This window comes from Xiphophorus hellerii, chromosome 12, assembly GCF_003331165.1.
Source record: "Xiphophorus hellerii strain 12219 chromosome 12, Xiphophorus_hellerii-4.1, whole genome shotgun sequence".
Lineage (NCBI taxonomy): Eukaryota > Metazoa > Chordata > Actinopteri > Cyprinodontiformes > Poeciliidae > Xiphophorus > Xiphophorus hellerii.
The window spans coordinates 9,404,772-9,418,997 of record NC_045683.1 but is presented as its reverse complement, the minus strand read 5'-3'; the positions used below and the strand labels follow the sequence as shown (position 1 = coordinate 9,418,997).

Genomic DNA, 14,226 nt, shown 5'->3' with positions numbered 1-14,226 from the left:
AGAGATAGTATAATCTTTTCATATAAACAGGGGTGGAAGCCGCACAAACTACCCCAACGTAGTTTATCACAAGAAGCAGCCTGCCTGTGCTTGGCAATATGGTTTTTAGGACAAAAAACTTTTTTAAATTGTGTTTTTAGCCAAACTTTAACAGTAGACAAGAAGTCCAACTTTAGGATATTTGTTTACAGTTTTTACCTTTTTGTTTATGATTATTTATAGAAGCATATTGGTTATTTTTCATTCTATTTCCAAATTAATACAGAATCATTTCTATTTTTTTTCTTGATGTTGATTTAAAATTCAAATATTTGAGTAAAATATCTGAATTTTATGTCAAATGTTATTTTTTGGCATAACATACAATGTTATGTCAAAATTATTATTTTTTCCTTGTGTACAAGGATCTACATCTACAACCTATTGATTTAAGACAGACATTGAAATGCCTAATTTTTCTTCCAGATGAAGACGGCACTCGCAGATGAGAAGAAGTTCCAGCAGCAGATCGTGGCGCAGCAGAAGAAAGAGCTGACCACTTTTCTGGATAATCAGAAGAAGCAGTACAAGCTCTGCAAGGAGAAGATTAAGGAGGTTTGCTCTGCTTGTTCTCCTCCGTTGTACGCCTCTCTCCGGTATGACACACCGTCCTATTTACTGTTTACTGTTGAGTCAAGCCTCCTACACAAAAACATGCACATTCAAAACCTCTGAAGTGGAAGTTATGTTGAGTCACTCAGCCTACTTGCTATGTACCTACACATTTATATGCACACAAACTGGGAGAAGTACAAATCCATATTTACGCCGGAGAATTCTTATCCCTCCACAACCCCAAAATGAAGTCCAGAAAGTGTTTCTATGAGCTGGGAGTGTGACGCATTGTGTTTTCAGTTAGGAGATAAGTGACCAAAATTAGGTCAGCACTGTTAAAGGAAAGCATCGCTGGCAGGAGAAGATATTTTCGACAAACTGAGGGCTACAACAGTATTAGACACTCCAGAGAGAGGGGATCAGGCTTCAGTGTTAAGTGCTTTAGTGTGAGTTGTAGATTACCTCACAGCCCAAAAAATAAGGAAAATGAAGTGTTTTCTGCCAAAATAAGAAGTTACCTGGAGTTTGCAATAAGCAGTCTACTAACAAATATTAATATGAGCTCAAAGCATTGTTTTGCAAAGCCCAATTTCTTTAGACTACATTTCCTTTTCACATATCCTTTTAAGCTCCAAATTAGAAAGCAGATTTGCAGCAGTCAACAGTCGCCACTCTGTTTCTCCTCTTTTTCTCAGGAGATGAATGAGGACCACAGTACACCCAAGAAGGAGAAGCAGGAGCGTCTGTCCAAGCACAAAGAGAACATGCAACATTCCCAGGCCGAAGAGGAGGCCCATCTTCTGACATCGCAGCGGGTTTTCTATGATAGGAACTGCCGCGCCTTCAAGCGCAAAGTCATGATTAAAAGGCACGACGTGGAGCAGGAACAGATCCGTGAGGTGTGGAAGCTATACTTCCTAAATATCATCTGCAAAGCTGTTAAAACATTCATCACACATGACCTTAGTTGTGTTGTGTTGTTGTTTTCTAAAGTGGTTGGTGAAGGTTTAACGTAAAACAGCGTGTTTCTGCTGAAAACACTCATTGTTTAATAAGTAGATTATTACTGAGCAAAGCTTGCCAACTATGTCATAATCTAGAAAGCTGACCGGCACTTAAAATCTAGAGACGAGTTTTAACAGCCAAAAGCTCCCTGTGGGAAAATACACAGACTCACAAAGACTTTAAATTGAAATAAGGACCAGATTTAATGTGGATGTAGCTGTCTTTCAGAGGTCAATTTATGGATTTTAAAGTCCCAGGTCTCTAATTCCTATATTTCATCCCACATCATTTTTGCTTTTGAGGTCATTTCTTACTGTGTTGTCATTTTGCTTTTATATATGGCTGTAACTAACTGTTAGTAAATAATTATTCTGACAATTTGTTTATTTAAAGATCCCCATTAGTCTCTACCATAGCAGAGAGTATTCTTCCTTCCACAAATATTACAATAAAATCATGCTTTTACAAACATTACAAAAAAAAAATCCATAAAATACCTTAAAACACACATACAAAATCAAAACGCATTAATAGATTAATCAAGTATTAATCGATTAATTGTACACAAATGTGCACATTTTGCAGATTTTTAATTTAACCACTTAAGTATTTTTATACAATATTGGAAATACGTTAAAAGATGCAAATAAACAAACAATTAAATATTTTTTGTACAAGAAAATAAACATTTCATTGCCTCAATTGCAACAACATGGCATTCCATTAGTGAATGCTTAATCATTTATGCAGTTAAAAAAAACAAAAAACAACTTGTATCATTAATACATAAAGCTCAGCCCTTTCTGGTTGACTTAAAGTCAATACAGCGATCTGCTGGTTATGTTTCAATTAGCTGATTAATAATTGGATAAGAAGAGGTGCTTAAGAAGAGATTTTCTTTTTACAATTTGAGACATTTTTGGTAGAAGGCAAGATTTGCAGATAAAGACGTTTTTTGCAAAATGTAGATATATTTTTTGTACAGTTTTCCAATATTGGCTTGATAACTGCTCTTCATATGTTTTTCTCCAGTTAACAATTTATCAATTCCTATATTTGTTGACAATTATTTCAATAATCGATTTGCCACGATTAGTTCGATTAATTATTTCAGCCCTACTTTTATTGTAGTATGAGAAGGGTGGATTGAAGGGTGCCTCTGCATCTATTTAGGTTTTAGCTGAAAAGTCAAAAAAGCTTTAAGAACTGCTGCAACACAGACTGCAACAGGAGATCCTTTCATTCCACAGCGAGTGCTCGAACAAACTGTGATAATAAGATTTGCCATAAGACCTTTTTTTTTTTTTTTATTCAGTTCAGTTAAATGTGGTCACTTGTGTTTTTTATCCCCAAAACAGGAGTTAAACAAGAAGAAGACTCAAAAGGAGATGGAGCACGCCATGCTGATCCGCCACGATGAGTCCACCCAGGAGCTGGAGCAGCGGCAGCTGAAAACGCTGCAGAAGCTGCGGATGGACCTGATCCGCCTGCAGCACCAGACGGAACTGGAGAACCAGATTGAGTACAACAACAGACGGGAGCGAGAGCTCCACCGCAAACATGTGTTGGAGCTCCGACAGCAGCCCAAGAACCTCAAAGTGAGTCATCACAGGGGAAAACGTGTTTGCAGTCATCAGTGTGCTGGATATTGTCTGGTGGAGAACAGGGATTTAAGGGAGCTGGGTTTCACCTCCAAGATGGCGCAAGTTAGAAGCAATATCTTTTTTTCCTCTCCTTCATTTCTGAATAGGCAGTGATGCAACTTAAATGTAATGAATTAAAATGGGCAAATGGTGCAAGAACACTTTAGAAGTTTGTTATATTTTCGTTTGATTTAGAGAGCAACAGTGTTTCTTGCAGTTCAGTGCATAATGGATAAACCTAAAGACAGGATTCACAGACTTTTCCCACAGTAAAATTCAAACACTTTTCAAGCACTTTCAAGGTAAGTTTTCAAACTTTTCCAGCACCACACTGGAGATAAAAAAGCTAAAAAATAGTTTCAATTCATTATTATGTAACGGAATTTATTACTGTCAGTAATAATGTCTTGTGATAGTATTTTACATTCTACATCAGAAACAAGGTTAAACAAAAATATAACAAAATGTTGTTTTGTATGAAATATCTCTGTCACACACACCCTGTACACCTGACTAGTCTGAGAACAAAACACCAATTTAACAAAAAAGTCAATAATATTGTGTAACATAAATATAAGTCGCACTTTATTTTAATTGCTTTAATTAAAATAAAGTTCTAAATAAGTTAGTGTGCCATTAGGAATAATAAATATTCACAAATATGAAACAATCCAAACATCTAATCAAATTAGATGCTTAAAACACAATATACAAGTAAGGTTACAAAAATATATCTAAAACTGTTCTTGCTAACTGACATGAAAGGTTCAACTTCAGACAGAGAGAAAAACATGTCAGTGTTTTAAGGTGCATGAAAATATCTGGATTCAATAACATTTTGCAATGGGCCTTGAATCAAACGTTAGGTTGCACTTTATCACTAAACTGTGAAATTTGAATTTCAAGTACTTCATACCAAAATCAAGCACTTTTCAAACTTTGAAAACACCTATTTAAAATTCAAGCATTTTCAAGGATTTCAAGCACCCGTACCGACCCTGATAGACTATCATTCTACTTTCACCCCTCTTTCTATAGTGTTTGTTTCTCTGCCTGACTCTGAACTGTCCACCAGGTGTTGGAGCTTCAGATCAAGAAGCAGTTCCAGGACACATGTAAGGTCCAGACCAAGCAGTACAAGGCCCTGCGCCACCACCAGATGGAGGTTACGCCCAAGGCGGAGCACAAGACGGTGCTTAAGGCCCTGAAGGATGAGCAGACTCGCAAGTTGGCCATCCTGGCGGAGCAGTACGAGCAGAGCATCAACGAGATGATGGCCTCGCAGGCGGTAAGGCCAGAGGTTTCTAAAGGCTTTTGGTCCTTTAAGCGATGAGGAAATATTTGGTTGGCACCTTATTTATTTTCTCCCCTCTCTGCCCGTATTATGTCCTGACTTTCCCTGCCACCCCTTTTTCATCCCTCTCTTGGTTTCTTCACCCCGTTTCTCCACCTCTTTCTGTCCCTTTGTCCCTCTCTCTCCTTGCGGTCTGCGGTCGGCCCTGTCAGCTGCGTCTGGACGAAGCCCAGGAAGCTGAGTGCCAGGCCCTGAGGCAGCAGCTGCAGCAGGAGATGGAGCTGCTCAATGCCTACCAGAGCAAGATCAAGATGCAGACCGAAGCGCAGCACGAGCGCGAGCAGCAGAAGCTCGAGCAGAAGGTGTCGCTGCGCCGGGCGCACTTGGAACAAAAGGTGTGCTATAGGAAATACTTTAGTCACTTAAAGCTGCCTTACATGAGACAAGATTTTAACATTCAACATATTTATTTGTGGTCACATTAAATTAAGCAAATGAAATCTCCAAGATGGAAATACTTACTGCTTACTTATTATGTAAGACTAAACACAAGACCTCAAAGGAAAAATGCTATTTGACTGGAGTTATAAAACAGATGCTGCTGAAACTGCAGCTGCACCTCCCATTTCTCGATCTCCATTGGGTTTTCTTGAGAGCCACAGTTTGTCGTCAGGGAGCCCATAAGGCTCCTTGCGAGTGGAGACTATTTGTTGTGATTGCACAAACTTACTTTGTGGTGTGTATGTGCAAAGGTGTGCTTTATTTTGTAGAAGGCTTTAAGTGTAAACTTAACTTCTGTAGTTAAGAAGTAAAGTTTACACGTAAATGAATAATTTAATTATTGAGTGAGTCAGTTGAAGGTGATTGCATCTGAGGAAAGTCTCTTCTACTGTGAATTTCAACCAAAAACATCACTGTACTTTATGTAAAAGAAACAAAGTATGGTATAATTTTGAAGTTGAAAGATGGCGTTCAATCTTTTTATCTCTTCATTTATTTATTTATTTGCTAATAATAAAAGGGTTTCATGTTTAATCTTGTTTTTCTTTGGAAGTCACCAAATTAAGATGTGAGTAATTTTTTAACTGGTAATAGTTGTTGAAAAGACGAATGAGGCTTAAAATAATATAATACAAGGAGAAAACCTGTTAGTGGCTGCATTCACATTCATGCTACACTTTTAAATTTTCCATCCATTTTGAAAACTATATCGCTTTTGTTTCACAATTACGCACTATGTTTGGTGTTGTAATGAATGTGAAAAAAAGGCTAAAGGGATATGAAAACTTTTGCAAGGCCGTTGTTTAATTCACAGCTGTGAACATCCGGATTCACATCAGCAGCCGGTGTGAACCTGAAAATGTGACCCAGAAAGATATTCGCATGTTTGCAGAGACTCTCACACAGACAGCTTTCCTTCACCGCAGGTGGCGATGACAGTGGCATGACTTCCTGCTGGGTGCAGACAACCATTCTCTCCTACAGTCCTAGCTGCTGTGCAGAATCTCAAATCAACCCCATTGTGTCATTTTATCACTTTTTTTTAATTGCAACTTTTTCAAAATGTGTAATTCAGATACCTGAAGTCACGCCATACGATGTTTACTGTTTTTGTCACCTTATGTTACAGAAACTCCTGCCGCTGTACAGTTGTAGGCTGTTATATATTTGTTCTGATTTGACATTTTTATCAGTATTTGTCCCATAAAGTGGTTATGAGATCCTCCCAGGTACATCGGTCATCTTTAATGTGACTGTCATGTAAATCAGTGACATGAGATGAAACGGCAGCAGAGTACTCATCCTTTCAAACTGACCTACGTCATCGCAGCAGTCTAGTAGACAGCACTCCGACAACAAAGGAAGGGACCTTTGAAATGCCGCCCTCATCCAGTTCTGTTGGGTCCAACATGGGCTGCGCCGCCTGTGGTTGCTTATTGCCATCTGCTGGTGACAGCCAGATTTGCAAACCGGTACGAAGATGATGTCATGATTTTTGAAGCACTATTGTGCTCCGGTTCGGTTCACGGTCAGAGTCTGGAGTTCTCTGTGCATGCTCAGTAGTTCGTCAGATTGCCGTATTGCACCAGGCAGTGTGTTTGTCTGCACCTGTGGATGGATGTGTGTGTCGAGCAGATGTGTGTGCTCCACTACGGCATTTCTACAACTTTAGAGCAAAGTCTGCAGGTATTTACAGTCATCATCTTTCCAGGTGAATACTATTCAGTAGATAACACCACAATGATTACACAACACTGTGGTGTAATCAACACAATGTTGCTACAATAAATGCATCATATTTTAGTCACTTTTTTATTTATGTTTTGGATCAGCATTGGCTCTGCATTTTAGGACTGCAGTGAGCACTGCAGTAAGTTGGGAGACCTGCAAAAGCAAAAAGCGGCAATAAAAATGTTACGATATTAAATAAAGACCCGCAGTGCGCTGAAAAAGTATTAATACCCCCAAACTTATTCACAATCACAAAAATAAGAGACAAAAATGTAACTTTTTGACTTGTATGCAATGCACTATGTTTTGCATAAATCTAGTTAAAGTTGAGAGGATAAATATGTTACTGTGCTTTTAGAGACTACAAAATACTTTATACTGGTGTGCAGGTTCTCCTTCCAGCAGCAGATTAGCCCTAAACATAAAGCCAGCGCTACATCAGATCAGTTCAAATGTGTCAGATTGGCCCAGTCAAATCCTATTGAGAAGTTGTGGCAAGATTTCAGTACTGCAAAGCCACAAAATCATCCCAAGAATTTTTGTATAGTTTCTAGTGGAAATATTTTAATTCACTTCAGTTAAGACAAAATAACTTAAAAGTAACTTTTCAGTAAGATTTATAAGCTTATTTTAAGTCAGTAATTCTTAAAAGTACTAATGTCTTAGAAGTGAAAAACATCTGCTTGTATTTTACCTATATTGAAAAATTATTGACCTAAAATAAACTTATGTCTTGCTGAAAAGTTACTTTTTAAGTTAATTTTGTCTTTTTTCAAGGGTACTAAGATATTTGCAGTAGAAATTATACAAAAAATACTTGGTAAGATTTTTGTTTTTGCGGTGAAGGTCAGATCTTTTCCATCTGGTCCGAGTGAGTTTGAGTAAAACGTTTAGTATCTAAATGTGTAAAGCTGGTAGAGACACCCCAGCTGTAACTGCAGTAAAAAGTGTTTTGTTTTTTTTTCAAAAGTGTCGGGAAACTGAGCACAAATGCACGCCACACCTTTCAGATTTTAAAAGGCACGTACCATATAAGTTTTACTTCACAATTATACACTATGTTTTGGTGTTCTATCATACAGATTATAAAATTCATGGAAACTGTTTTAGCTTTTCAGCGAAGGAAACTCCCAAACAGCTAAAAACGACAGCCTGAATTAGATTTCTTCCTCTTTATAACCTTCCAGATCGAAGAGGAGCTGGGTTCCCTTCAGAAGGAGCGAACTGACCGCATTAAGCACCTGCTGGATCGTCAGGAGCGGGAGATCGACAGCTTCGACATGGAGAGCATGCGGCAGGGCTTTGGCAACCTCGGTACCTTAGACTTTCCCAAGGACGACTACAGATGAGGGGGGGGAAAGGTTGCTGTCGTGTGCCGCCCTCGACGTCCTTCTGCCTCAGATCAACCGTCCTCTCCTTTTACCTGACCTGGCCTGACAGTGCAGGGTTTTTTCTGCTGCTGACATCCTCATCAAAAACACACAGAGGATTTTTGATGGGGGGGGTGGGGGGGGGAGCTCTAGATTCTGTGAGCCAGTGTGTGTTTCATGGCCGGTCAAACGGAGTCGACGGCAGGTTTTAGATGCCCAAGTCCCACCGAAACTTCCTCCCCCTCCTTGCCTCTTGTGGTGTCACAAGATGACAGAAAAAGATAGATAAATTCTTGTAGTTGTCACGTTTTTGTAATGATAATGATAACATAGTCAGTGTTTCTTGTTCCTTGTGCAATGAGGACACTTTTGGTGTGACCTAAAAGTGGAAGTCAAGAGGAGGGAGAGAAAAATGAGGGTAGTTCAATGAGCGAAATCGCTCCACAAACATGCATTTATGCAAAAATGATTTTCTTCTCTAAAGCTGTGCAAAATAAGGAAAAGAAAAATCTCTTAAATCGATAAATGAAACGACTGATCCTTCCGCAGCGCGTCGTATTTGCTGCTTCTTTGAACACTTTTTGGTAATTATTCATCAGGACATTTTTAGGACAAATTTTGAGTAATTTGATACTTGGAGAGACGATTATCATGGTGTACAAACAGGTGCACAGAACATACATGTTATTCCTTCAGGTGAATTTGATTGCTGAAGGAAGGCTGGATTATGGTACTCACCGTGTGTATCCTAGTGATTTTACTGCACTGGCAGCCAATGTGAAATACAGAGAAATACATGTGACCTGTATACTCCCAGCTAGTACAAAGGGCTTCAATGGGAGGGCAGGGCTGTGTTGTATCTTGTGTATAGATGGATTTATGGAAAGCTTTTACTTATTTTCATATTGTATTTTAACTGTCACACAAATCCAAAAAGAATTTTTTAAAAACGCTTCTTTCTTCTTTTTTTTTCTTCTGCCCCGTCTTTTACAGATAGTATTTCAAGTCCCGTCATTTATTAATGGAAGCTTTTTTTTTTTCCTTTTCCTTTTTGCTTTACACAACTCTCAAGCTGTGTATTTTTTTATAAACCAGACCAGTATGATGCTTTATTAATGTATGCACTTTATGTTTTTTTTTTCAGGTCTAAAGAAAGCATGAATCTGTCAGAGCTTTTAATTATATTTGTAAATAAAGTGCTCATCACACAAAGTAAAGAAGTGTAAACGTTAATCCTCTAAGCGATGGAACCAGTTTCAAATGACCATGGCGATAAATTTTAGATAAAATATTAAAATGTATTTCTCTAGTTAGAAGAACTGTAAAGAAATCTTTTTTAAAATTATTCAAATTAAAACAAACAGCAATTTAAAAGTGTAAGATTATTATTCACACCATCAGTCTTTGAATTGGTTACATTTATTTTTACTATTTTGTCCTGGAGTTACATCAGTATTTTTTTTGTATAATTTACAAATTATATAATACATTTAAGTTGGATAAATTTGCAAAATATTTGTTTCTATTCTAGAATTTTCTGTTGTTCCATAGCCATGATTCTCAGACTGATACTTGGGGATTTAAGCTCCTAGTTTTACAATGCAATTACAAAGAAGCTCCTAACCTCCGGCAATCAAAGAGGATCTGTTGAATCTTGTTCTTTGTCTCATCAGAAACATCTCAAACAATATGTGCAGAGAAAAAGATTTTAAAAGCTCCCAGGACAACCTGAAGCAGACGGTGGAGAACTTATTGTTCTAGATAAGTGTGAAAATATGTGGCATTTTCTAATACCTTGCCCTTTGCAATCCTCCAAATGTATTTTTTAAGTCAAATGCAAGCTTAATAATACACATGTAATAAGTATAACTTTGCTCAAGTAAAACAGAAACTACTAAAAACAGAAGTGCATTGGAGATTTTCTGCCAAAAATGTGAACTTCAGCACATGAAAGTGAGCCTCTAGAGTAAGAACTATTATCTAGAAATTTCATCAAACCCAACGGATTGTTACTTTTGTTGCAAGTCAAAATGTATTGAACTTTGGTAAATCATGTGTTTAGTGAGCAGGCTAAGGACAATTTGAAGACACAACTAGTAGTCTTGTCTTATGTTGATATGTAGTTTATTGTAGCAGCCATAAAAGAATTTTAGATGGATTTTGAGGTTGAGGTTAGTTTATAGCCCCAAAACTTTTCCTATCTGAAGTTTTCAACTTTACTTTTTTAATATGGACTATTTAATTTGGAAGATTGACATTTGGTTAAAAATGAAGTGTGCAACAAAACCAAACCTGACATCTTTTTTCTCTGTATGAAAAATACAACCACAAATTTTTTTTTTAATCTGTTAACACTCAAACGCCTCTTTCTAAAACATTTGAGAAACAGTGATAGAGGATCATTTTCTGTATTTCTAGAGAATTTGAAATTGGCTAAATGTCAAGAAAAAGTGGAAAATGCTGATTCAACGGTTTATTGCAGGTGAGAACAGGTCATTTCATTTTGAGAAGTAGTCATTCTTGTAACAGCGACAAATAAAAAAAACATGTTACTGTGGCACAAAACTGTGCTTTCTCTCTTAAATGAATAGAGCATTTCCAGTGGAGGAACACCATGGGATTTTTCTACTACTAAACACACTTGCTTGGCGTCTTTGCTTGCTTATTTATTTTCCAGCCAGCTGCTCGTAAAGTTTAGGCACATAACTGTCCCACTCTGCCTGGTAGCAGGTACCCGCCACCGGGGCTCCCAGCTTGTACTTCTTTCTAAAAGTTTGCAGCTTGAATTTGCCGCGGCCGTCTCCAGAACGATTGGTAAGGACGGCCTCGGAGCACGACAGGCTGCCCGGCTGCTCATACACCAGCCACACATACCTGTGCAGACCTGAGGGAAAACATTACAGCAGCTTTTAAATGTTACATATGGAGGAAAGAGTTTGGCTAATGATTCTGTTGGCGTTGGAAATTGGAGTCAATAAAAGACAAGAAGATTGCTGAGGGATTTCCTTACATTTAATTGTAATACTGAAAAGACTTTAAACATATTTCCTAAACGCTTTTTAACTAACTGTGGTAATTAGTGAAGCAGCAATCACTTTCGTGCCGCAATTTCTCATTTACTTTCTTACCTGTGCCCTTGGGAGGACCAGAGCCCACATAGTCAGACATGACACAGCCAGAGGACACATCATTCCCCTTCATGTTGACCACCAGAAAGTGGTGCCACTCTCTTTAACAAAAAAGGTTAAAAACAAAGTTAATTCAAGAAATTTTGTTAATTCTTGACTTCACGCTGGTAGACAACTGTAAGACTTGCTGAGTCAAACAAGAAGGATAAAAACTTGGTCCAAAATCCTTTTAATCTCACCTAAATTTGGGGGTTTTCCTGCTGGGAGCATCTGGATCAGTTAGGGCCAAAGTATACAGTTTACTGGGGTCACATCCTTCCCACTCAATAGAGGTGGGTCGACTCTGCACCTGTATGTAATGGAAATTACAGTAAAGTTAGAGTTCCCATTACTTCATATTTTTTATTTACTTGCACTGAACAAGAATCTCTAATTTAATTTCTCACAGATTTTTACTGAAAAAGTGTGCCATCTTTCGCAACTTGCCCAGTAGAAATTCTACCAGAGGAATGTAAGTGAATGGGAGAAAGCCGAGCAGAATTGCATAATAAGGCAATGGCCAACTTTTTACCTGTTTCTTTTCTATTTTATTTCGCTTTTAGAGTAAGTTAAAAAAGCTTTTCAAAACAAAGTTACTGTGACATCCATTGGGGGGCGCTATTGAGCCTTTCATCTTCACACATGCGGAATGTATTATGTAACCCAATTTATTGTGACCAAACAAATGCACACATAGATGCAAAAAATGTCTAATAATGTTCAAAGAAAAACTATTTGTAGGAACTGGCCTAAGACTGTGTTTTATAACCCGGCTCCACTGCCTGTTAGCTTAACATCATTTAGCTCACTGACCTGCGTTGGAGTGAGAACTTTGCCGAGCTCGTCGATCTCCAGAGAGCCATATTTAACAATCAAAGGCTTCGCTGGCTTTTCCTCCACCTCCTGCAAGGCGAGAGACCCGGACCACTGGCTCAGATCCACGGGCATTTTCCCTGTAATATTCTGTTTTCAGACCGCGCTGACTGGACCGCTGCTGCAGAAACTACCAGGGGTGCTGCATTCACGGACCACCAGAAATCCAGGTTAAGTTGATGTTCATTTAATTGTAATAGATGTTTTAAATTACGAATGACTATTTTATTATTTAGTTCTCACATAATTTATAACTGTTTAAAAATGTAATACATTTCATAATCAAGTCTGTGAGAGTTAATAGATGGCAATACAGTAATTTATCCGTCATTTCTTCATCAATGAGGGATGGTGCAAAATAAATTAATGCTGAATTTTTATCAGTCATAGATGTAAAATAAATAAAATTGACTAAAATTAACGATTAGAATATCTTATAAAGTCGGAGTAAAAGAAATTGTACTTTCCTTGCAAAGACTAAGCATTTGAACTACAAACAAGCAAAAGACCACCAGAGGGCGCAGTTGCGTAATTTACCACAAGGAATCTGATTCGTTAAAATGAACATCAATCTGATCGCCTGTCCTGACTTTGTCCCTCCTTCAAACCGCATGCTCCATTGACACACTTTCTGTTTTCAGAATCAGACGCCCTCGGTCTGAGTCTGGGGTCTGACAAAGACACAACTGTTTTACTGGCCCTAAAACGCATTTTTTTGTAAATGGAGCATTTTGTTTTGTTTAATAAAAATGCAGGAAACGTATTAACAACTGGATGAAAGTAGAATCTAACTACATATTGCAATACAAACGTTATCTAAAATCATCTTACCCTCTGTGTCTTGTTTTCTCTGTGCATGTGTGTTGTCTTTGATTATTTTAATAATGATTCAGAATAAAGAGCAGCCTAAGGGTTTAAGTTTGAATGCTTTGGTTTTGATATGAGTGCAGTGGCTTGTGTAATAAGGCACAAGGTATTGTCTTGTTGCTGAAAATGTGCTATATAAATAAAATTACTTTTACCTTTATAAGCTTACGGGGCCACGAGGAGACAAAAAGCAATATAAAACAGGTTTCCAAATGACACCTGTTTTGGGTTATACACTGAGCTACACGTAAGGAAACTTTAGTGTGGCCAGTCACGCTAGCATGCATGCTTTTGGGTTGTGGGAGGAAATGTCTCTGTGTACACGAGAAGAAAGGATGTGAAACCCTCTTGCTTTGAAACAACAATGCAAGCAACTTTTAAAACGTGCATAATCCCTTATTCAAATTCCTAAATGTTTGTAGACTGGTCAGACATCAACTGCCTGGGTTATTCAGAACAGAACAATGATTTGTTAAGATCCAGCTTGAAATATGTGAAAGTCTTCTATTTGTGAAAACACAAAAAATATATTTCTATTATTTATTTGCAATAGGCTATCTTTGATGGACACAAGCCTGAAAACCACAATAATTGGCCAATATGAAACTCTTTCCGCAAACTTTCTATCCAAAATATCTTGCACTATATCAATGTCTTGATGTACAGTATTTGTGTTTCTTACAAGAAATAATTACACATTTTTTTCATTTTATTTTCAGATCCATTCGTTGCCATAATTGATCTTGCAAAGTTAGCAAATGGTTTATCTTACACGGACAGAAACTTAATACAAACAAATTAAAATTCATCACATTTTAGTCAATTATTTGGAAATCATTTAAATTGAGATTTGAGAGATACATTTTCTCTTCAGTAAACAACCATCAACATCATAAGTTCAGTTCATGAGTTAAGTTGCTAAAGAAATAGCAACTTTTTTTAGTTGCTATTATCATTATATTAATAGTATTAATAATAACAATAACAGGCTTGGAGAGTTTTTAGGCAGGCTGTCAATTCAGCATACATGTAGCAAAAGAAGGATTTATTATGGTTTTATTATTATTATTTCATATTAGGAAACAATCATTAAAATATGTTGGATAATGAATGACTTTCACAGAAAATAATTATAACAAACAACTAAAGCTTACAGATAAAGTTAATTATTTTGAAGAACA

General features: G+C 37.4%; 2 protein-coding genes across 7 annotated transcripts in view; one reads left to right on the top strand and one right to left on the bottom strand.

Annotated features, from left to right (window-relative positions):
• Window positions 1-9,776, top strand: part of taok3a (TAO kinase 3a) — a 71,905-nt gene extending 62,129 nt beyond the window's left edge. For all 6 annotated transcript variants that reach the window (XM_032578269.1, XM_032578273.1, XM_032578270.1 and 3 more), the window contains 6 exons: window positions 466-594; window positions 1,290-1,493; window positions 2,958-3,197; window positions 4,318-4,530; window positions 4,749-4,931; window positions 7,956-9,776. In XM_032578269.1, the coding sequence (XP_032434160.1) occupies window positions 466-594; window positions 1,290-1,493; window positions 2,958-3,197; window positions 4,318-4,530; window positions 4,749-4,931; window positions 7,956-8,117 (1,131 nt within the window). In that variant the 3' untranslated portion in view covers window positions 8,118-9,776. The remainder of the gene's footprint in view (window positions 1-465; window positions 595-1,289; window positions 1,494-2,957; window positions 3,198-4,317; window positions 4,531-4,748; window positions 4,932-7,955) is intronic.
• An 820-nt stretch (window positions 9,777-10,596) lies between these two features.
• On the bottom strand, window positions 10,597-12,340 carry pebp1 (phosphatidylethanolamine binding protein 1). The gene is made up of 4 exons (XM_032578281.1): window positions 12,119-12,340; window positions 11,506-11,615; window positions 11,267-11,367; window positions 10,597-11,022 (listed from the first exon to the last, which is right to left on the bottom strand). The coding sequence occupies exons 1-4, from the start codon at window positions 12,251-12,253 to the stop codon at window positions 10,805-10,807; spliced, it is 564 nt and encodes a 187-aa protein (XP_032434172.1). The 5' UTR covers window positions 12,254-12,340; the 3' UTR covers window positions 10,597-10,804.
• Between the last annotated feature and the right edge of the window lie 1,886 nt (window positions 12,341-14,226).

Coding starts and splice junctions, on each gene's coding strand:
- pebp1 (XM_032578281.1), bottom strand. CDS start 12,253: ATGCCCGTGGATCTGAGCCAGTGGTCCGGGTCTCTCGCCTTGCAGGAG. Junction 11,368..11,505: donor AGGAAAACCCCCAAATTTAG/GTGAGATTAAAA, acceptor TTTTTGTTAAAG/AGAGTGGCACCACTTTCTGG. Junction 11,023..11,266: donor TGGTCCTCCCAAGGGCACAG/GTAAGAAAGTAA, acceptor GTTTTCCCTCAG/GTCTGCACAGGTATGTGTGG.